The 22,096-nt window shown below is 39.6% G+C and overlaps 1 protein-coding gene across 3 annotated transcripts in view; it reads right to left on the reverse strand.

The window, feature by feature from the left end:
• Positions 1-427: 427 nt before the first annotated feature.
• Positions 428-22,096, reverse strand: part of RB195_003097 (uncharacterized protein) — a gene marked incomplete at both ends in the record, with an annotated part of 55,586 nt that continues 33,917 nt past the window's right edge. For 2 of the 3 annotated variants that reach the window (XM_064200626.1, XM_064200627.1), the window contains 10 exons: positions 428-502; positions 580-695; positions 800-920; positions 1,826-2,012; positions 2,981-3,042; positions 3,211-3,305; positions 3,400-3,497; positions 3,962-5,573; positions 6,989-7,140; positions 13,689-13,850. In XM_064200626.1, coding sequence (XP_064056506.1) covers positions 428-502; positions 580-695; positions 800-920; positions 1,826-2,012; positions 2,981-3,042; positions 3,211-3,305; positions 3,400-3,497; positions 3,962-5,573; positions 6,989-7,140; positions 13,689-13,850 — 2,680 coding nt within the window. Of the gene's footprint in view, positions 503-579; positions 696-799; positions 921-1,825; positions 2,013-2,980; positions 3,043-3,183; positions 3,306-3,399; positions 3,498-3,961; positions 5,574-6,988; positions 7,141-13,688; positions 13,851-22,096 lie in introns of all 3 variants that reach the window. The other variant, XM_064200625.1, reaches the window with a different exon arrangement.

The following is a 22,096-nucleotide window of genomic DNA, read 5'->3' on the forward strand; positions in this document are numbered from 1 at the left end:
AAATAATACGCTCAACTACTTATTGGTATCAGAAGTAAATCTAATAAAACTGATTTTTAAATGATTTATGCGAGCACATATACTTTCTTGCACAGCAAATTTTGAGCCGAAAGAGCAACATTCTGTGACGATAACAAATGAAGATATGAGAAAGAGCAACAAGCATTTAATGTGCACCTTATTGAGCATATAGGTTTATTAAAATTAAGTATGGTCACAGCAATGAGAAAGGGCGGTTTGCATTTGAATTTGAAAAAAAAAACGCTCAGCGGCAAAATTCGTTCAGCAATTAAAAAAATAGAAAAACAAGCAAGATGAGCTGATTCTAGAGGGACGGTGTTCACATCATCGTTGGGTGAATTGAGGTGTTCTCTAGATTGAAATAAGCTTCGACCCTCTTTCCATGTATGTTGTATCGATAACGTCCTTATGCATGCATCTTGCAGTAAGGCTGGCCATTTTTCGCAAAGAAGCTTTCACCTTCCAAATTCGAATGACAACGCTGTAATAAAGCCGATAAGAACGAAGAAATATGAGAGGAATTTCACCAAAGAAAGAGAAAAAAAGAAACGGACTAACCGTGCAATTGAAGCAGTTCGAATGGAACGCGTTGCCCAAAGCCTCCACCCACCTATCGCCGGCCTCTATCGGATACTTACAAGCCACACATTTTGTCGTGAACAACTGGTTCCAGTCTGAAAAAAAACTAATTGAATCGAATTGAATGTGAATGTGAATGTGAAGGGTTTGTGCTAAAAATGTGAACGATTACGTGAACGTGAATCGAAGAAGAACTGACCCTGTTCGCAGTACGCGAGGCCATTTTCCAGATAAAATGCGGTATTACCGAAAGGTTTATGGCAATGAGCGCATGTGAAGCATGTTGGGTGCCATTTCTTTTGCATTGCATTCAGACAATCCTAAAACGTGTATGTATGGATCCGCGTTCCGTGAACCTCAAGTTTTATGAATAAAATTTCATCAAAACCTAGTTGGCGCAAAAAAAAAAAACACATCTATTCAATTCACAATGGCGAAATTTCAAGGAGAGGTTTGGAGATTATTTGTATTTTTTATTTTTTAACTTTATTTTGGATTAATTTTCAAGTATTGCTGACAGAAAAATGCTTGGTTCTTTATGTATCCCCTCGATTTTATGTACAATATGACGCGCGGTTTAGATATCCTTAGGTCAAATCAAACTGACCTCGCTTTTTCATCGGATCGAAGGATGAAAGAACTAACTCTATAAAATTAGGACTTACAGCTGTTATTTCGGCTAGTTTGGTCCAAGCAGGCAAAATCGGTAAAATCGCAGTCGAAACATTTTTTTCTTAGGTGCTTAGGTTACGGTCTTCAGCCTACATTCTTACTAGCTGATTTAACTTCACCTACATACTTCAATCATGTTCAACATTCCCGACTTAAGACCGTAGAATCAAATACTTCCAATGCTGCAGGCAATTTATAGATTTTTCTTGTTCATTTTCATCCAGTCCGCGACAATATTTTTCTACTTTTTGTTTCCATTTTCATTTTTATTTCATTTGTTTTTTAAGTGGTATCATTTTTGTGAAAACCCTCAAATTCCCAGAATGACAGTAGTTCCGTAAAAAGCAGCCGTTAGAGGAAGTCTCACAACTTCATTAACGTTCCATAGCTATTCTGATGCATTTGAAATGACACAGAACATAATGTGACATTGATGGCGACCGTTGCTCCTTTTGACTCAAGAAAACAGAATCCATTGATATTGTAGAACAGATAATTTAAGGAAAAAAGTACTGAACTATTAAAAAAGTACTGGATTATTTATGCAACTCACGGAAATTATAGGTTTCGAGCATTTTGCACAACGTGGCGCAATATTTGCTTCAAAACAATTCTCGCAATACTTAAGGCCGTTCTCCTCAACAAATCCACATTCAAGAAGGCGTCGCCCACAACCACGATATGCGCATACGAAATGTTCCGGGCACCAAGCGAGTCCTGCTGCTAGTACGTACGCACCTCTGAAATGGAAATATCAGATTGAATTAATGGAGCTCATTGTGGGGTCATTATCCTTATCTATTTTTTAAGGTTCAGAAGGTCAACGGTTAGACAATATACGATACAGAATCGCTCTCGAGAGAGAGGTTGGTTGACTGGAAGTGTTTCGAAAGGTATCACAAGAAAATATGATGGACTACCGTGGAAAATTCCAGAGAGAAGTTAACTTACTGTTGGACTGTTGTCAAAAACAAGAAAATGTTTTTCTTGACTATAAGATCATTTGAAAATCGTTTTCTTTCATGGAGAAAGATCTACTAGCAAACATCAGACTTGTTCACTTATGGGACCCATATGAATTCTTATCTAGGCCTTCTCCTTTAAGACGGGACGCTAAATAAATCCCAAGACAAGAAAAAATTTCACTACTTAGTGATGTGCTTCAATTGTTCCATTCAACAAATGCCTAACTCCTTAAAATGAGGGGAAACTTACTATCCATTATTGATCTATTACGCGTTAACAAAACGAGTATTATTAGGAATCCCAGAAGGAGCTACAAATAATTTTTGTTGTCGCCCTTGTCAGAATAAGTGTGCAGTCCGGTTCAAAATTAACGATTCCCATCCTACATTTCGTTGCGCTCTCGAAAAGTAAGCTACAGTAAGCTTCTGCGCCATGCGCCATGGGACCTTCGCCAAATCCGCCCTCAGGGTGGAAGCCAGCCACTAGCAGTGTTACACGGACGCGGCATTAATTAGTAGTTACTAGCGTTAGCGATCAGAAACCTCGACGTCTCAGTACGGCAACCATTTACGCCATATTACACCACAAATCAAGTAAAATTCTGACTTAAAATACTGCAAATCTGCGTGTGCTTGTACTGTAGGTTATGTGTATCTATGTATTACTGTATTTACTGCATATCATTTCCAGGAAAACATCATAAATTTCTAGGAAAACAAAAGAAGAACTCCTAGGGACCCACTTTATCTGCTGTTTGCATGACTCACAATATGGAATACGGCTTCCAAGACTGTTGATACTTCCCTGAAATCAATTTTCCCACATTTCGTCTTTTAGAACATGACTTACAGAATGTCGAATGATTTGTTTCCAACAAATCAGGAAGAAGAGAAAAACTCCTGTCACAGTGGAGTGTGCAGTAAAATCATCATGGTTAATTCTCACATGTCCTCTCATCATCTCAACCTGCACCTGCTTCGCTGGGACATCAGCTACTGGACTGCCTCCGCCGCTCATCATGCGTCTATCGGTACGTTGTTCAAAAGTGGAGCGTGAAAAAGATTGACCTGTAAGTAGGTTTTGTTTATTTGACTAGATTTTTTTAAAGAAAATAAATACATGCTACTAGATAACTATTAGTTGAATATTTTGGCTTTTAACCTTCATGATCGATATGAGTGAGGTGTTCGGTTATGAAATCAGCAGGACCTCGGTAACGAGCCGGGATCGCTTCTAACTCTTCAAGCACATCAGACAGACTGGAACAGGACGAACACGATAACGGACACACGAATAACACACAACATATCGTGAAAGGATCGTGGCAACTAAGAACTTCCGCCATCTCCAACTTGACTCAGTTAGGAGGTTGGTAGAAGCTGCCGAAGGAACCACGGAGATTCTTAGAAGCCACCAGGTTTTTGAACAAAGATTCGGAGACAGATAATATAAACAAATGAATCTCTTTAGAAGAATAGCAAGCTAATTTGATGCAAGCACGGAAAGTGCAGCATAAAAGCTGCTTTACACTTAATCCTAAGCTTTTTTGGTGTTGACCGCGAATTTCGGAGGAAACGAAAACGAGATCAGAACCTGAACGCAACGCAAGCCCGAGAAACAAAAACAGAACCGCAAAAGGACAGAGGTACTCAAAAGCTGTAAGGAGCAGAAAAAAGGCAGAGAAAAATCCCCTTCTGGAGGAGTGATCCCATAAGTTTCCTACCTATCCACTTTGATCTCATTTGAAGTAGTTTCCTCCTTTTGAGGGGTCATAGCTTCGTTACTGGGCTCTGGCAAACTCTGCTCTTCTCGAGCTGTTCGGCTTGTGTCCAAATTTTTTAGATAGGCTATCGCACTGTCCAACAAAACACTGAGCTGATCCTGTTGCTCCTCCAAATTTCGTTGATGTCTCTCAATACATTCAATCGCTTTCTGCCTATCCGCCTCCTCCATATCACGAAGCCCTTGCAGACGTTCATTAAGCGCTGCCACAATGGCATAATCGCGCTCCGCCTGGCTATCGTCAGTCAGAAGAGCCATCGCCTGCTGTCGCCACTCTTCCTTCTCATGGTGATGGTCCGCCTTTTTTGGTTGCAGTGGTGGTCCTCCCATTCCGACCAATTCCTCCTTTCTGGCTAGTTCTAACTCTTCTCGCATCCAACGCTCACGTTCCTCCGCTACATCTGAACCAACGATCGAACCGTTCTCACTTTTGTTGTCTTCCGACACGTCACCGTCGTACGGGGCGTTCACGTTGTTCGACGCACTCTCATCACCTTCTCCTTCCACTGGCGGTGAATTTAAGGGACTGCTAGAGGAAATCGGTGGTTCTGTTGTAATATCTGATTCATCCACTACTTCAGTGGTGTTTTTCCAAGATTCAGGAATAATAGTAGCCTTCGTAAAATCGACTTTCTTGAGGGGTTTTGTCTTGGTGAATTTTTTCGTCGGTTCTGAAGCAGAATGCTGTGGCACGAATGGTCTAGGAGTGGTATTAATTCCAACCAGAAGAGAAAGATGCTCAGATGGATGCGGTGTAAGGGTGACAGGTTGGGGTTGTACCTTTTGTATGCTCTGCTCAACAGGTTCTGGAGTAATCTCCCTTACAGGTGGAGCTTTAAATGGAGTCGGTGATAGCGCCCTTACAATTCCTGAATGTTGCGTAGCACCGGCTCGTCTTCTAGGCAGTTCAATTGTTGGGATAGGCGATGTGCTCGAATCTGTAGTCTCTGGCACATGCAGCAACGTTGTTCCCTCGAAATGCTCCAATAGAACGTCAGCCTGTATTGAGGTGCTATCCCATTCAGGTTCGGATAGATGTAGTTCTGGGATTTCCGATGGATGCACGGATTGTTCCGGCAGCGAACATTTCTCGATGGCGAGGCAGTGAATACTAGCTTCAGCACTAACTGTAGCAGCTGTAGCTGTATTGTATTGAATTTCTCCGCTGTTCTCTTCTACTGCATCCAAGGAAATATTTGTAGAAATTTCCTCTTCAAGTTCCACTCGATCATTTTTGACGTTTGTAGCAACTGTTTCATGTCCTTGAAAAATCTTTGCATAAACGATTTGCGCCTGCGTCGCTTCAGTTCCATTGGGACGATCCTTTTTTCTCGCTTTTCGTTGAGGTCTTGGTGATTTTTCTCTGTCTGTAGCTTCAACCATATCATGCAATGACGTCGGTTCATGTTCTTTCTCTTTTCTGGATTGTGAGGCAGGATCAATTTGCCAGTATCGAAGCGTGGGTAGTCCTTTCGGTGGTGGCCATTGTTTTGATTGCCTGAAGGATCGCCGTGGTGAGACCGCGCTACGAACCGATGCTGGCACACGTGATTCTGAAATGATCTATAGACACGCACACAAAACACAGATTGGACAAGGACTTTGAACGACACACGTTGACGTGAACGTAACTGAACACAAAATAGCCGGAGGGTTGCAGTTCCACTAACACTCATTATTCATTATTCATTTATTATATGTTTATTTATATTTATTCATTATTCATTCATTTTCATCTTTGAAATCTCAATTTCTAGGAATCAGTTCTATCATTCCCTGAGAGAATCTCTTCATGAAAGATGTCTTCATGAAAGAATGATTGTTTGCAAAAATAGAGGATAGTGCCGAATATCGGAAGTGCACAGTTCACGAAGCTAATCCGAGTATTTTCTAAACACCGTGATTTTTTATCTTGATGACTATTACGTCAAATGTAATTTTTATAAGGTTATTTTGAACATTGAATCAGAAACGTAAAAGAAATGTTAGAGCTATATAACCAATGATTAAAAAGAAGTCCAATCAAAAAGATTACATTTTAAATTATAGCTAATCTTTTTGATGGACTTCTTTCTAATCATTGGTTAAAGTGATCCTTTGAAAAAATCCGAATTTCGAGGTTTTCTTAACGTTATAACTCAAGAGTGGTGGTGTACCGTGGATGTGGTGCCGGAAAATTAGGAAAATTATGCGAAAACGAGTGGAGTTTTGCGGAGAAACCGTGAAGGTTATCCCCAAAATTTGGGTTACTAGTCCAAGCATTATTTTTTTAGATTAGCTAGGTTGGACCATCACCGAAATATCATTGAAATATTTCGTTTTCCATCAAAGGATCAATCTGTTCGGAGGATTTCAAGAATTTGCAGAAGTGCATGGAATTTTCTTTTCTCACTTACGACTTGATTTTCTTCCATTACCTCGTACGCACTGCAATTTAAGCTATGCCAATTTCTGCCTACTGCAAGTAAGCAAAACTAGTCTTTGAATTTTAAAAAAAATTAGCTTATATCGTGAAATCCAAGCAGTATTTTTATTCGATATTTCTTTTACTTGATGACTTTTTTATTACAATTTTAACTCAATAATTCATTATTTTTATTTCTCCATCTTTGGATTCATCTGTTATTCGTGAAAACTTAAATAGACTCTCAGTGACTAACTCCATACATCAAAACTATTGTTTTAGTGGATTCAGAGAAAAAAAGTTCCTGCTTAATTCGTAAATGTCATATCCACATTAGAAAGAAAAAGATATAAATTTTCCGTGTTGGTTTATTGTGCTTGGTTTGGAAATTGGATGCTGCCAATATGCTTTTCTATGGGAATACTCTTCGCTTCATCCTATCCTCCTCTCATCCTTTCGTGTTACCATAATTCTACGTAGGAATTGCGTGAATTGCGTATACTGTATTCAGTTGTGTCAATAAGTGTCCTTATTTTTGGGTTGTTGTCACGAAAGAAAACTTACCGGGTGGAGGATTCGACGGAATTGGTGGAGGATTTGGGGAAATCTGTGATTGTACGTGTATCGGTCGCGCAGTTACAGTACCGCTAGTAATAATACTGCTATGATGGCTGCCTTCGTAGTTTACGGCAGACGGGACACCACGCAGTGATGGGCTGAAATGAGAGCTTCGTATTGATTGGATTGATTTCGAAGCATATCCATCAATGTGAGGATATTCAAGAAGAGAAAGTAGTTTAGACCGGTAGTACGAAACGAAGCAAAATCACTACTTTTTCCATGATTTTCTTGATTTTCATAAGAATATAGTATTACTGGAGAAGTAGAGAGCCAGGAGTAGCGTGTGTAGTTAAACCACCCTTAATTGGTTTTTTTGGTCATAAACATAGCGCTCAGTATAGTTATAAAAGGCTTATGAGGGATCTAATTTGTTCTGCTGATATTGTCCACATCAAAAATTATTACCAACCCATAAAGTTACTACTTCCTGGAGTCAAAACATCTTAATCCTTCTTAGTGAATGATTACAATTATATCTGATTGAATGAAATGAGTTAAGGACGATACATGATTAGAGATACATTAGTGGTGAGTCTCTTCTAGTCATAGCAAGGAATAAAAGGAGGAGAAGCGCGGTATAGAACAATTCGGAATAGTTTGAGGTTTATGAACGATGCGGCCTGATGATTTGGTGGAAGTGAAGGAAATTGTATACATGAGATCATAAGATCTGTGTCTTTATCCTCCCAGACAAATCTTGTACCAATTTATTGACCCTAAAGAATGAAAGGCTTGGTAGACTTCAAACCGTGGACTGTGAAGTCGCAGCCGAACCGCTTACCGTCTGCGCCACAACTACAAACGGGAATAATCTGCATGATCTTCGGGTGATACAAGAGGTTGGCAAAAGTTGTTGGAGATAATGTGTTGAATGTATCTTGCATATAATTTTAATGAGAATTGTTGAACCAGAGCTGTTAGCAATCGCATACTATGCGACATCAAACGCACCGCAGGAAAACCGACGACCAGATGGTAAGACCTTTTCACGAAGTACTTCAAAGAAAGATATGTTGCCCCTCGAGCCCTTCGTGAGAAGGGAAGTCACTGGGGAACTCTTGCATGTGATCGGGACAGATGGAAGTGCTACCGGTGCCGGCTCGAGCAAATCGACAAACAATGAGAACAGAACTGACACAGGTGGATGTTTCGACGACTCCTTTTCACTGTTGATTTTTCTTCGCTAAAAATTCCATGAAGCAAAAGCTATTCACTTCTTATGATTCCTATAAAAGACTTACCCATGAAAAAGTTTAACCGAACCGGAAAAGAGAAAGCGACCAATATGGCGCCTAATGAATACTGAGGCATTATCTGAATGGATATCAATAACTACGAAGAAGTCCTATCCAAACTTTGCCATCTATTCATCCCCTGCCTCAGACATTCAGAGAGAATTACTGCCGTGGATTCTTCCTGCAGAAGCATGAGTCACAATGCATTGGGACTTTAACATCTTCCAATAAAAAATCGACTGACATTGTTGGTGTGGAGCCACATTCCCCATTCAATTCCAGCTGCACAGTATATCATATCTTCACGACGAGAGAATGCATGAAAAATGGGGAACAATGCGACCGTGACCGCGGCTATTCAGAGGAAAGTATGAGTCCGCAGCATCAAAGCTGGCGGCGAAAAGGGACGGATGCCTTAACTGTGAAAATCTCTGTAATGTCGCGAAGCAGGCGGACGCAACCGTTGAAGATGAGCACTGGAAGTTCGATTGGTTGCAAACGCCAATGTAAGGTGATTATGTTAATTAACGTAATAAGTAAGTCAGGTTTGACCTCATGAAACTTAATTGGGTGGCGATAAAGGCATTTCTTGGGATGGTCCTCCACCGACCAACTTCCTTTCCCCCAAGCTGGCACGTCCTTTGATAATACCAAACAAGAAACAAGAAAAATCACTGGGAAAACCTTCGAGACAATGGTCTCCTATGTTTGCCAGGGGTTCCACACATGTCTTTTCATAGCTATATAATAAAAGCGCTGCATAAAGTCCATCCTCAAGAACAAGCTGATGTTCGATGACAATCCCGGCTACAGGACCAAATCCAAACCGCATGAGAAGAGGTATGGGGGTTGCGGCGTACACCGCCCACCTCTCTTTCTTAACTTTTTCAAGCAGCGGCAAAAGACTTGGACAACGTAGAAACGAATGTTCCACGGTCAGCTTTGATGGACCAAATGATGGACGGGGCATGTTTGAGGATGCAAGGCAACTGTTATAATCGATGCACCAACAACTCGTACAACAAACTCTTTCCTGGACATTGGAGATTATGTAAGACAAGGCGATGCTATATCACTGAAGCGAATCATGGCTCAATTGTAGTGGAAAGTGGTATCACTTGATTGCGGAGGAGGTGCGATAGATCCATTGGGAAAGTTCGTTCAATGAACAACATCGTTCCTTTGTCGAGAAGTAGAAATAAATTAGAGACGAGCTTAATGGAGCCAAATGAAGCAGAGAAGGAGGTAGAATTGCAATCAATAGCAAAAAAGAGAAGAATAAAAAGGTTCATAAAGAACATCCACTGTGAGGAAGAGGCAGTACAACGTAGAATAGTAATAGAGAATTCATCGAACATGCACCACAGGCATTCTTTAAGCAGCTTTAAACATTGAGAACAGACAGAAGGAAGGAGGTTGAGGGAATAGAAGGTGGAGAGCAGCGTGGGCTGCTTTTGCAATCCGCATGATCGATCGAAACCTTCTTGCTCGCCTGTTCAACTCGACAGTTTTTCTAACGTTCACAGCTAGACAGCAGAGGTTTGAGGCATTACAGTCGCCACTTCGGCTAAGTTGCTCGAGCCACCTATAGAGCCATCTAGAAAGATGTCTTCTAGAGTATAATCGCACACAACACTAAGATTTTGTGGCTTAGTTATTTCGACGTAAAAGTAATATTTCGCGACACAGCGAAACATTTATCGATATGCAAGCACAAGAGAAACCACATGCTGGATTACCGGAGCGATTCCACAACGCGGATGTCCGCTAATATTACGGCAACGCGGCTACCGAGGTTCTAACGAAGGCGACAACGCCGAAACGTTAGGTGTAATAAAGACTGTTAACAATCTTGGCTGTTGCTTGACACTGTCAATGGAATACATAGTGGAGTGGTTTTAAGGACGAGTAAACTTCCTCGGATGAGACCAACAACGAGATGTACTACAAGAGATAAAATAGTTTGCTTGCAGTACGGGTTGGGCAGTTGGCTTGCAGTACTGATGAGAAGTGGAAGCTGGATGCGACGTAAGGATCCAGCCCCCGTCATGACAGATAACCGAAGTGAAGAACAGAAATTGAATGAAGACTGTGAGAAAAAGAAAAGAATAAAAACAATGCCTGTGGTCCGCTAGATCAAGGGGAATCAAAGTCACGTAGGTATCCGAGTTAGTTAAATAATTAATTAAAGATTCTGATGATGTGTGTCTAGTACGGAAGATCCAGCTTAGAGCTCAGCAAAGCACTGGTTAAGTATCCTAATATGGTTGAGGTCAACAAATGTCAAAGCTAGGAGAACAACTAGGAAAGAAAGAAAAGGATGGAAATGATGCTGGATCTGCAACGTCAGTAATGACGGATCGTCCAGCACTTGAGAAAATTACAAAGTAGACACAATAATTCCTCATAGACCAATATGACACCAGTGCCGTGCTTCATCTATACCGTTCGTTTTTTTTTTCAAATCAAGAAATATTTATTTTCATCAAATGCTGAGATTATTAGTTGAAAAGTTCGACTTTCAATGAACCTCGGCATAGTTGAATGTAGTATCGAGTTTGATAAGCTGTACACGAGGTAGTAAAATAAATTTATTGGCTAACTTTTCGGCAATATCGCCTTCTTCAGAGCCTGAAATGGGCGATTCAATCTACAACTTAAATTGTGCTCGATACTGCTGAGCTTATTAGTTTCAGCACATACGGCAAACATTAGCAGATGCGTTTTTCTTTGAGTAGGGAGACTATTTGAAGACTTTCTTTCGGGTGATGAGGTACTGAGAAGAGAAATCACTTACGGCCCTAATTTTTCAAGCACCGAGGAAGGTGACAACGCGGAAATGCCTGTTAGTAAAAGTCAACCACAATCTTGGCTACACCTCAAACAATTAAAATAAAGTTCAATCGCTAGCTACTTAATTAGTTTCCGAAAAAAAAAATCGATGATACTAACTTAGTAATGAGCTGTTAATTGCAGCGTTGGCGCTGCACTACGGTTGCACTACGTCCACCTGCAGCAGTGGGCGGGGGCGTGGGACGTGGGTGGTGGTAACTCGTACGCGCAATGCGGTCCGGCGGTGCAAACGAAGTGATAGTGTAATGGATTTTTTTTAGCACTAGCGAAACGTTAAGATGACTAATGTAAAGAAAAAAAAACAAACGAAGCAGTAATCTGTGCATCAGGATCTCTTCGCAGAATCTCAGGTTGCTGAATCGTGCAGAAAAGAGAAGATGGAATGGAAGAGAATGGGAAATAGCGAGCACTCCCCTCATTTTTTTCTCCAAGTCAGAAAATTACGTTCGACGATGTTGTTTTGCTTTTCTCGATGTGTAACCTCTTATTTGTAAGTACAATTTTCTTAGTACAATTTTTCTTCAAATTAATTGAAGAATGAGTGCCTTTTTTCATCAGAATCATCTGCCATTCGTGCAATGGACAATTCGATTTCTGCTCATCTGGGAAAGGATAAATTGCACTGGGTTATTCTTTGTTCTCAATTTTTTTGAAAGCAAATCCGAAGGCTTCTATGCTTCTACGTTAGAAAATCCTCAAGAAAACCTTCTTACTCATTTTACGTTTTTTTTTTTCAAATCGTCCATATACTAAGGGGATCTTTTCACTCATTTCATTTCCTTACGATCTACTAATACCAAGGCATTATATGAATCTGCTGAACTTGTTAAAGGAACCAGTAAGCGTACAAAAGATTTTTCTTATATGATGTTAATTCTTTCTAATTTATATATTAAAGAAGTACTAGGCTAGAGCTGGAAAAATCCAAAAATAAAATCCATGATATCTCACCTACTTTCATGTTAAACTGCATTATGTTCACCGTATGCTAGAGGATGCTTTTCCTAAAGATGGCTCCTAGATAGAAATATTTGTATGGATTTTGAAGATTCGGAAGAGGTATGGTGCAGGTGCATTCGAACGTTCGAATACCGTTCAGTTCGTTCGTACAGTTCGGTATCGCCGAGGACCAACCAAGGTTGTTATCCCTTCGAGACCGCTAAGTTGGTAGCGGATTTGTTTGGTAGAATAGAGGGGGTGGTATGATAATACTTTGATAATAATAACTGCACTGATCGTACCCTCGTCCATAAACCTTTCCGTTTCTGAATTGATGTCGGAGATATTGACGGATACGTATCGCGGACGGATACGTCAATGTCAAGAATTGTTCCAGATTATGATGTTCATAGCAGAAAATTTTCCTAACCATTTTACAAAATTCGTTGAGAGCCACAAGTTAGACGTTACACTTCATTCAGAAAAAAAGTAAAAGGAACAAGTAGAATGGCATCGATCCGTATCGATTGACGGATCCGTGACGCATGCGGCAGGCACTTGCTCTGCTGTGACATTGTTGGCTCAAGTTGAAGAAGGTTATGTAGTAGTTTTAGAACAATTAATAACCTCCTAAATAAGGTTTTAGCGTTGGTTTATCCTATAAGGTTACGTAGCGAGAATGACGGAGTTTCCCTTGTTCTCATCAGCTTAGCTGACATATCTACGACTCCAGGGTTAAACGTGTTGTAAGGCGATCTACGTTCCTAAGATGGATTCGCATCACTACATTTTTGCGACTCGATTAGAGCAATAAATGTCGAAGCAGTAAACCTGATCAACAAACGAAAGAACAGAAAGCGAAGGAAAACCGGGACTTATGAGAGGGAGAGGTCTCCTCCTCATACCACGTTCTCTTAGGAATTGAAGAGAGGATGTGAAGGAGATCATGGACTCTCCGAGGACCATCTCAGTAAGAGTTCATTTCAATAAAATGAGAGAATAATCGAACCGATGTTCGATGCGCATAGAATACGGTAAAGCACCGCGTGTGCGTCAGCTTCGCCGGAAAGAAGCAATAGATGCCGGAATGTGCAGTCAGTGAGTTCTCGAGTGCAAGTGTACAGCGTTTCTCTAAGACATATCTTCATGTGATCAGCCAACCTGTGCGTGTGTATTCGCACGTAGGAACGTTAAACGAGCTAACTGCTGTAAACTCGTCCTCGGGTGTGACTTAAAATAGACACACAATTGATCACAATTCAGCAATTATCTTCTAGTCAAGTCATCACTTGTGGAGACGTATGTAGGTGGTCTCAGAATATTTGTAGTACCACCAGAAGATTCTTTGGGACCGTCTCTAAGAAGTGAAAGAAGGCGCTGATGGAGCATATGGGCTACCTTTAAAGGCGAATATTAGGAGATAGAGTGGTGCGAAGGTGAAGACAAACACTAGCAAGTGATAAATATCATATGAGTACGGTAGAAGTATTACGGTATCGGTGGCAAGGCTGTGATGTTCACTCAACATCGATATGTGGAAGGATTATCGACGTACGCTAGCCTCTATGCTATGATTATATAGACATTGTTTAAAGCCACAAAAAATATTCACTCACCTTAGTGTACCCTGAGTCTTCGGAGTACCGTAGTGAATATGTGCGGTGTGCTGGGGTGTTGGGCTCACTGACAGCGGACGTCTGGCTAACACTTCCGGTTGATAGAAGGATCGGCCCCCGTCAGCTGGACGTATCGGCTGTGCTGATGTTGGCGAGGTCTTTCTATAACATCTGTCGTTCCGAAAAAAAAAGCAGAAGCATTTTTCTCGTTTGAAGGCGTTCGCAGTAAAGTGTTCTACACTGCGTGGAATGTAACCTAGCGGTTGTTTGATATTTCAAAGAATAACTCCCGCTTTCTGAGAATAACTACGAGCTACGAGATTTCGCGTTCTGGATCGATCGATTATTTTTTTGAGTATATTTGCTGGAAAATAGTAGTTCATTGTGGTAGGCATGCTCGTGGATGTTTTGTTTCATGGATGATTACGCTCCGAACTTTAAATCGCGTCCGTGCATAACATATTGCTATTGTTCTGCGTATTGTTTTTGTTTCGGGCAACTATTTTTGTGAATATTCAATCGATTGCTATTTTATTTCTCGTGGACTCAGGATACGAATAGTTGTGTAATCATTTACAGTTACCTATACTGAAAAGAAAAAGAAAGGAGGAATGTATGATCGATGTATGAGTCAGCGAGTTCGTCACCGTATTTTTTTCTGGAGAGGCGACTTTTTAGCTGGAGTGTGGGAGCAGCTTAACACTTTAAAGCTGAGGAGAAAAACCTCTTATTAAAATAGATCTACTCATTCCGCAAACCAAGCGCTTTCCACCCCTGATTCTCCTTGTTAGAGTTCTATTATTAAATCAGTAATGTGGAACTGATCATAAACTTCTGTTTCAAAGAACTCTCTGATGTGCAGCAGAACCACATAACTCACATTTTGAGAAAAAGATAAAAGGTTCCTGGAATTTGCACTATCGAGCGAGCGCATGCAGTTTTTCACAGCATTAAAGAACTACGTCACAACACATTACGACGTCAATGCGTGCGGCGATGGAGTACATGACTAATAACATAGACATTGATCGAACCTAATCCATTTCCCTGTGATATAATTTCCTTTTGTTATTCCTTTAACTTTTTTTATTTGGATTAATTTTGTGCCATTCCAGAAATTATTCCAAGAAAATTTTAGTTATTGATGCAGAACCACTAAACTTTCAGAGTTCAGATTAAATTTCTGCTATCCTAGTCGCCAATAGGCTTCCGAAAACATAGTTGTAAAAATCAATAGGAATAGAAAAAAAGCTCTTGCGAACAAATGACTCTGAATATTCCAAAAAATTTACGGTGGTAAGGGGACGTTCCCTGGCTGTGCCGAGGACCTTCACACTCCCTTTTCAGATCAGTCACTTAAAAATTTTTTCTGCAAAGAAAGATACAAGTCCTCTATGCTCGTTATACTCGGAGCAGAGTTGAGAAAATTAAGGAATTCGCCAGAAAAATGCATTTTGTTTACAATAATAAACCGTTTCGAATAAACGAATACCCTGAAAGCGTACTATGAAAAACTTCTTTAATGCCACGATACATCTGCGTACATCCGCTTCTTTTCTATGGATAACCAACATGTTTCCGCAACGTTTCGCGCCACTCAAGCCAGCTGGGATCGCTACACAAGGGATTCTTGTGAATTACATTATTTCTTAGTTATTTCATTTTCCTATTATTATTTTCTTAGTTATTTTAGTCAGTAAATCATAAAACAATTCAACCACTTACAGCGAAGAGGTCTGCTTGCTTCTCAAGAAAAAAAAAACCGTATTCCTCAGTTTCTTTTCCTCCTCCATCCATTCCGCCTCGCCTCTTCTATCCATTGCAAAAAATAAATTGGAAGCGGCGTTTCCAAAATGTTACAATTTTTCCCAAGACACATCATTTCCTTGGGATCACCCCCGCAGCTTTTCTTCGCCTCTATCTGTTGGAATGGCATTCAGGGACTACGCTCCGAGACTTACCAACCTGAGGAGAAATTAGGTAAATCGATAAAATCGATAATTTCCCCATGAATTTGCCATCTGGGAGACATTTTCCCTAGTCGTAGTAAGGGTCCACTGAGACCTCACTTGTCATGCGCGCAAACTGCATCCCGAGCAAAAGAAGGCAAAAATTAATGAAATCGGTGCAACTGTCGAGCCGATCAATACTTTTGTGCGGAAGTTAGCCTATAGTTTTGTCTTAGGGTCCCATTAGGATATCTTTGGTTAATATTATGTCCAAGTCGGTCTAAAGGGGATTGATCCGAGCTGGATAAAATATCCTTGAGTGGTTGGCCAGCAGCTGAAGTCAGACCTTGGTCACTTGACGAGACTTATCCAAACGTTTTGCTTGGGCAAAGAAGTTTCAACGAGGATTCAGCACGCTCATCCATTTATATTGTTCTAAAAAATAGATGTTTGGAGGATTCTGGGTTATGGAAGAAATATTCAGTGTAAGGCTACTTCTCATAACAGCAGAACAAAGTTAACTAGAAATTCATAGAAATATTGGTAATTTCCGAGGAAGTTCGATAAATTTTTTATCCGAATGCGACTTGATTAACCTTTTCGGATTTGTCAACGCGTCTCGGCTTCAACCCTGAATCATCAGTGACCTATGCGTCGACTTCCAGGTCTGCCAACCAAAGTATCAGATCAGTGTTCTCGTCCTCCCAGATAACCCCTATAGACCAATTTATCGACTCGAAGGGCCATGATTTTTGGCTGGGCGTGGGCGGTATTGAACCTGCCCTGTGGTTGAACTCTGACTTCTTACCTTACTGCACACACCCACGTGCTGCTCAGATGAGCGAAGGTGCTATCGCTCTTTTCATCGTATTATCAGTTATGTGGGTATCCTGGTTCAAGTGTAAACCACATGCACTTAAAGAAAAATGCATGCCATGCATTCGTCATGTTTTGAAGGAGTTTTGCAGTTTACAGGATTACATAGGAATAGATAGTCCGGGTAGTCTCAACAGGACTGAAAAAAAGCCAAGTATCACCTATTCGCCGAATATGCAAGTGTGATCTCCCCAAGTTGTCAACGACATTTCTCTCGTTCTATTCAAAGCTACGTTAACGGAACCACGACGACATACGGCGCCCATTCATATTCGAGCAGTTGGTGACAGTGTTTTCAACGTGCTCGTCTCGTTTAGTTCATTACCGAAGAAACGCAAAGGACAACTCGTCCATGTCTAATGAGAAGCTGCTCATCCGAGAGTTGCGCATTTTCATCTTCGCGCCCTCAGTGCTTAGAAAGAGATCTATAGAACTTTACGCTGTTCATATAATCAAGTACCACAAAAATTTGATAAAAAACCGCAACATTACAGTATGACTGAGAGGATTGCGGCTATGACGCTAAATTAATGTCATTGTCACCTAAGTGTCTTTTTCTTTTAAACAGAAACGACTTATGGATTAGTGCTTAATTTCACAAAAATAAATTCATAAATTGGAAATAAATTTGAAATTCTAAACAAATAACCAATTCTTACTCAATTCCAGATCAATTCATAATCACATAATCCAAAGAAGAATGTGTTTTATTTTGGGCGCAATGTACAGTCCTTACTGCACGTTTGCAATAAAATACTTATTTTCATTGTGCTCTTACAATAATTTTAAATGATTTTTGATTGACTGCAGAGAAAATTGTGAACGGAAAATAAGTCATGTGAGAATGAACAAAAGAATAAGAAGCAGAAGCCAGTATGGGACCCATTTTTGCATTCAGTGCTAGAATTTTGGTGAAAAACATGAAACTTTGACTCGCATATGGTTAGAAACATTTTGAATCCACGTTAGTAATCTTGAAATTAATCACAAAAATAGTGCCTCTCGACTACGCAGATATTCTGGATTTTCTCAACTGCATCCATCCATTTCTCATGTGGATCTATTTATAAGCACTAACAATGGATGTATTTATTAATACTATTTGTTAATACTAAATCATTATCGATTATTTCGAAAATATCCCTCCTATTATTAAATACATCAATTTTTCAACGGTAATTATGCAAGCTCGTTAAGAATTTAGGTAACGAGCACTTATGACCTTAAGTGAGCATTTTTTTCGAAGCTAAGTCAGTGATCAGAAAACCCGAAGCATGGCATTTTGACTTCTCGGTTGTGGAAAGATTTCCTCGCTTAATTTGTGGAGTGGGTTCTCATTTCGGGTCCGAACAAAAAATCGCTGATCGATAAACTCAAATAGCAGCATCGGGTATAGGAATCTACGATCAACTTCTCGTGTCGCCATATTGACGTTCACTGAAAGTTGATCACGGTCGACATATCAACCAGTGATACAGTAATTGATCGATGATGAGTTATTGATATTTTCTCATAGTGATATCTTCTTTATCATTTAGTATCACTTTGCTTAGGTTCGTGCGCTCATTCTTGCCTTGATCTAAACAAGCTCTGTGCATAAAAAAAGGGGGAGGGGGGCGGAGGGAGAGAGGAAGCTTAGGGTCTTTAGCCGCCTTCGTTTGAGCCCCTACAGTTCAAGTATAACGCTACAACCGGGACTGGTTTTCTGCCAAGTTATGCAAATCCCCGTGGCTACGTAACCACAGACCTGTCACCACAAACATTTCGGTTCAGAAAAGTAACAGCGGCTTGTATCCAGGGTTTTCCTCCACAAACGTGTTTGTGGAAAGGTGAAAGAAGCTCACACTCGTACATTAAGCTTTGAAAATGATGTACGACAATTGATTTTATTGATTCATCGGAATGTGGATGTGGAGATACCAGGCGAAGCTACCATGGCCATGTCATTCCACACTTTTCCAAGCGAAGATAAATCTATTCGAGCTGTCAATAGCAACTGACCGTGGAATTTGCAAAAAGAACAACTTATCAAGGTGTTCTACTTTTTGCGAATAGTTCTCTCCACGTTTTTCTTTGGCCACCGTTCTCTTTACAATGAGAAAGTCATTTGGTTTAACGTTAAACACTCCAATAAATAAACGAATTCCTACACGAGTATCACACACACACGCATTACAATAACACATAGTCGTTCGTCCAAATTTAAAATTTGTGAACACGGGGTGATTGAACGCGTTCAAAAATTGGGAAACGCTCTGGACTTTTTCTGCTCTTTCAGTAGAACGGTACAAAAAATGTACAACCTTCCCTAAAGGGAAAGAAGCAAGCTTGCGAAAAAAATACAAGTTTTGATCAGCTCTCTTTCCATGCACTTTCGGAGATACTGAATAATGAATAAATAAATAAGTACTTAAGTAAATGAACGTGAGCTCCGCAAGATTCCAGAGAAGACCCAGAAATTTTTGCGATCGTATGGAGGAAACTTGAGTTAAAGAATGAACTGTCTTGAAATATAAAGTAGAAGTTGGACAGGTTAACTGTATTTCGGGATTTTCTTGTTTCTTAAACCTTCTGAGAGGTCTCAATTTGCAAAAATCGAGCTATGAAATCGCATTGTCTGCAGCTCTTCGTTTTAGGTCCCATCTATTTTGAGTTTAAGTCACCAAGAGGTCCATAAATCCATAGTAATTACGATTTCGTACGAAATGCGTCAATTAAGACCTTTTGCAATCACTGGAACTCTCAACAGGAGTCCGTGAGCCTTCAACAAGATCCATATAGGCACAAGACGATATGCCATGCTAGAAAATATGGCCAGAATAAAAAAGTACAATTGGAAGTCAGTATAGACATTTGAAAAAATTTCCTAGAACTATTTCAGAATTTTTTTAGTAGAAATATTCGCATTTTTAGAAAAAAAAAAACTCAAAAACTTAGTTGTGATAGGAAAAAGTGAAGGTGAATTTATTCAGAGGATAGTATCATTTTTATGTGCATTTAATTCGATAATAATTAATTCATTTGTTCAATTTAATCAATGTGTTGGACTACGAACAATTCTTATTCATTGTTTATGCTCTTTTTGAAGTAATTTAAAGTATAACCTAGACCTGCCTGATAGCTGGCAGTAAGTTTCAAAATTAATTTCAGCCAAAGGAAAAATCACTGCTTGAAATGTCCCGAAGGAGACGTCAAGTCACATCACATCGAGCTTGATATTCATTGTCAATTCATAATTTTCAATCTATTTTCTGTCCCTGATTTTCTGACAACTTTAGCCAATGAAAGCGAAAGTGGAAAAAGTAGAATGAAAATTTCTGAGAAAAATACTAGGAGAACGAACCGTTCCTGTTACTGTAAGCATTAGTCACTAGTCATATATATTGTTTATATCTTTTTACATTTATATTATATATTATATATATATTTTAGGTATTTAGAGTCCCAACTATAAAGAACGTGGGACCTAAAATATAATATAAATATAAAATAATATAAGGATATTAAATATTAGCAGTATAAAATTCATTATTAGAATATAAAAAAAAATATACAAATATAACCTAGAAATATATAATATGTAAAAATATAATATAAAATATAATGATAAAGTAGCTGCTTGTTTTGTGTTTCGAAATTAATAACAACAGTTCTCATCCAAAAAAGTTTTTTGTACATTTTAGCAGCTTTCTAGAAAATTTTGGCCTTTACAAAGTTGAGGAATCAAATAACTTTAGCATTGATTTCTTGGAATTTTTGAGGAACCATGGATTAATGAAGAAATTAAGCCACGTGGAAATTTCTCAAGCGTTGCATTCTCTTCATACAGAGAGTCAGAAACGCATTTTTTGTGGTGAACGTGAAGGATTGAGCTGAGTTTTGTTTTCAAAACTCCTTTTTTTGCGTATGTTCAAAATTTTGACAGGAAAAAATCACAGTGTTGAGTTTTTTAATCTATTTGCTCAAAAGTCCTTTCTTTATAAATTGAAAACTTTGCTGGAAGAAAACAATCACATTGGATTCGTGTGTCTGCAACCTTGGGAACTCGAAAACAGTAAAATCCACAGCTCGGCGAGATAAATTGCAAGATATTCAGGTATATCTTCCACGGTTTGTACAAATCTTGGATTAATAAAGCGGAGAATTACTTCCAGCCGAACCATCTGCAATGAATCATAAACGAGGCCGGAACCAGGTGATTTTCTAGAGAAATTCACTTCAAAAACACTTTGTTGGTTCGGACTGGAAAACAGCTCACTATTCTCACCCGGTGGACTAAAGCGGAATTCGATCATTCGAATCTCGCGCGTCGATCTTCGACTGAGTTCGATAAAATTGCTTCCTTTTCTTGTTCATTTGTTGCAACCGTAGTAACTATTGGGCCTATTTCATAGCTTTCAATAATTGTATTTGGTGGAAACGTTTCGGACTCATAATTCAATAAATTTTCCTCTTAGGCGACCTCAAACGATGCTGTTCTAGCTAGCCTCATTTACATTTGCAGACGTCAATTTGCAAACAGAATACCCATCCAGGATATGCGCACACGCGACGCCGTCATTTACGGATTTCGGTGTTGTGGCCGGTGTTGGTGCCGTTAGGCTTAAGACAGATTAATTTTGTTGTTTTCGTCCTCTTTTTTTACGAGAACGATGACTGTACAGAAGACGTGCAGTTATTAGCGGTTCCTACGACTTTAGCTGGCACCACCGAATGAAGCAGAACATCTAATCAGCTTCATTACCATCAATTAGTGGTTGCGCTTTTGTTTCACCGGACCTCTATGTAATTAGAGTGCGACTCTTCGTGTTCCCGGTTGGATCCTCTGACTGCACTGGCAGGTTTTACGGTAGGAATGATCAATTCATTTCCATCTAACCGCACCAATACATATATAATGACTAAGTGAAAATTTTATGTTGTTGTTGTTCTACTTTGAAGTTTCGCCTCAGCCGGCCCCGGGTGCCATAGTTGGGCGTGGTGGACTCATTTGTCGTTTCGTAGTGACGCGCCTAGATGATGACTCTTGCCAGTTGGGACCTACACTACTAATTAGCGCGATACGACGACGATGGCCGACGACGTTTCTATTCGAAACGTGGTGATCAGCTCATGTTACATCAGTTCAATCCGTAACGGAGCAGCCTCCAGTGCGTTCGGCCAAGGAATTTCCGTAGCGCTCACTTGCATTCGTGCAAATTTGCGGCGAAAATTATTTCAAATAGCTTCCTTCCCGTGAATGGTAACTCTATGACACACCTTCCCTCTCTTGTAAAAAAAAATCATTTCTCTCCAAAAGTACCGAAAATTCCTTGTGTTCCTTTAAAATCGTGTCTTGCAACAGTTCTAAATGTAAACATAACGTTTATAATTAAATAAAATAATAATAATGATTTATAAGTTATAGTTATAGTTTATAATTAAATTAAATAAATAATATTAAATAAACACGATCCTAAAATATCCCCGTAATTTCTACTTCTTCCTTCGAAAGTATTATTTATAGCCTTTTTATATTCAAAATATATTCATAAATGTATGTAGATTTATTTATGCAGCTCAAAGACGTACATCTGGCTGTTT

Source organism: Necator americanus, chromosome IV (genome assembly GCF_031761385.1).
Source record: "Necator americanus strain Aroian chromosome IV, whole genome shotgun sequence".
In the NCBI taxonomy this organism is placed as follows: Eukaryota; Metazoa; Nematoda; class Chromadorea; order Rhabditida; family Ancylostomatidae; genus Necator; species Necator americanus.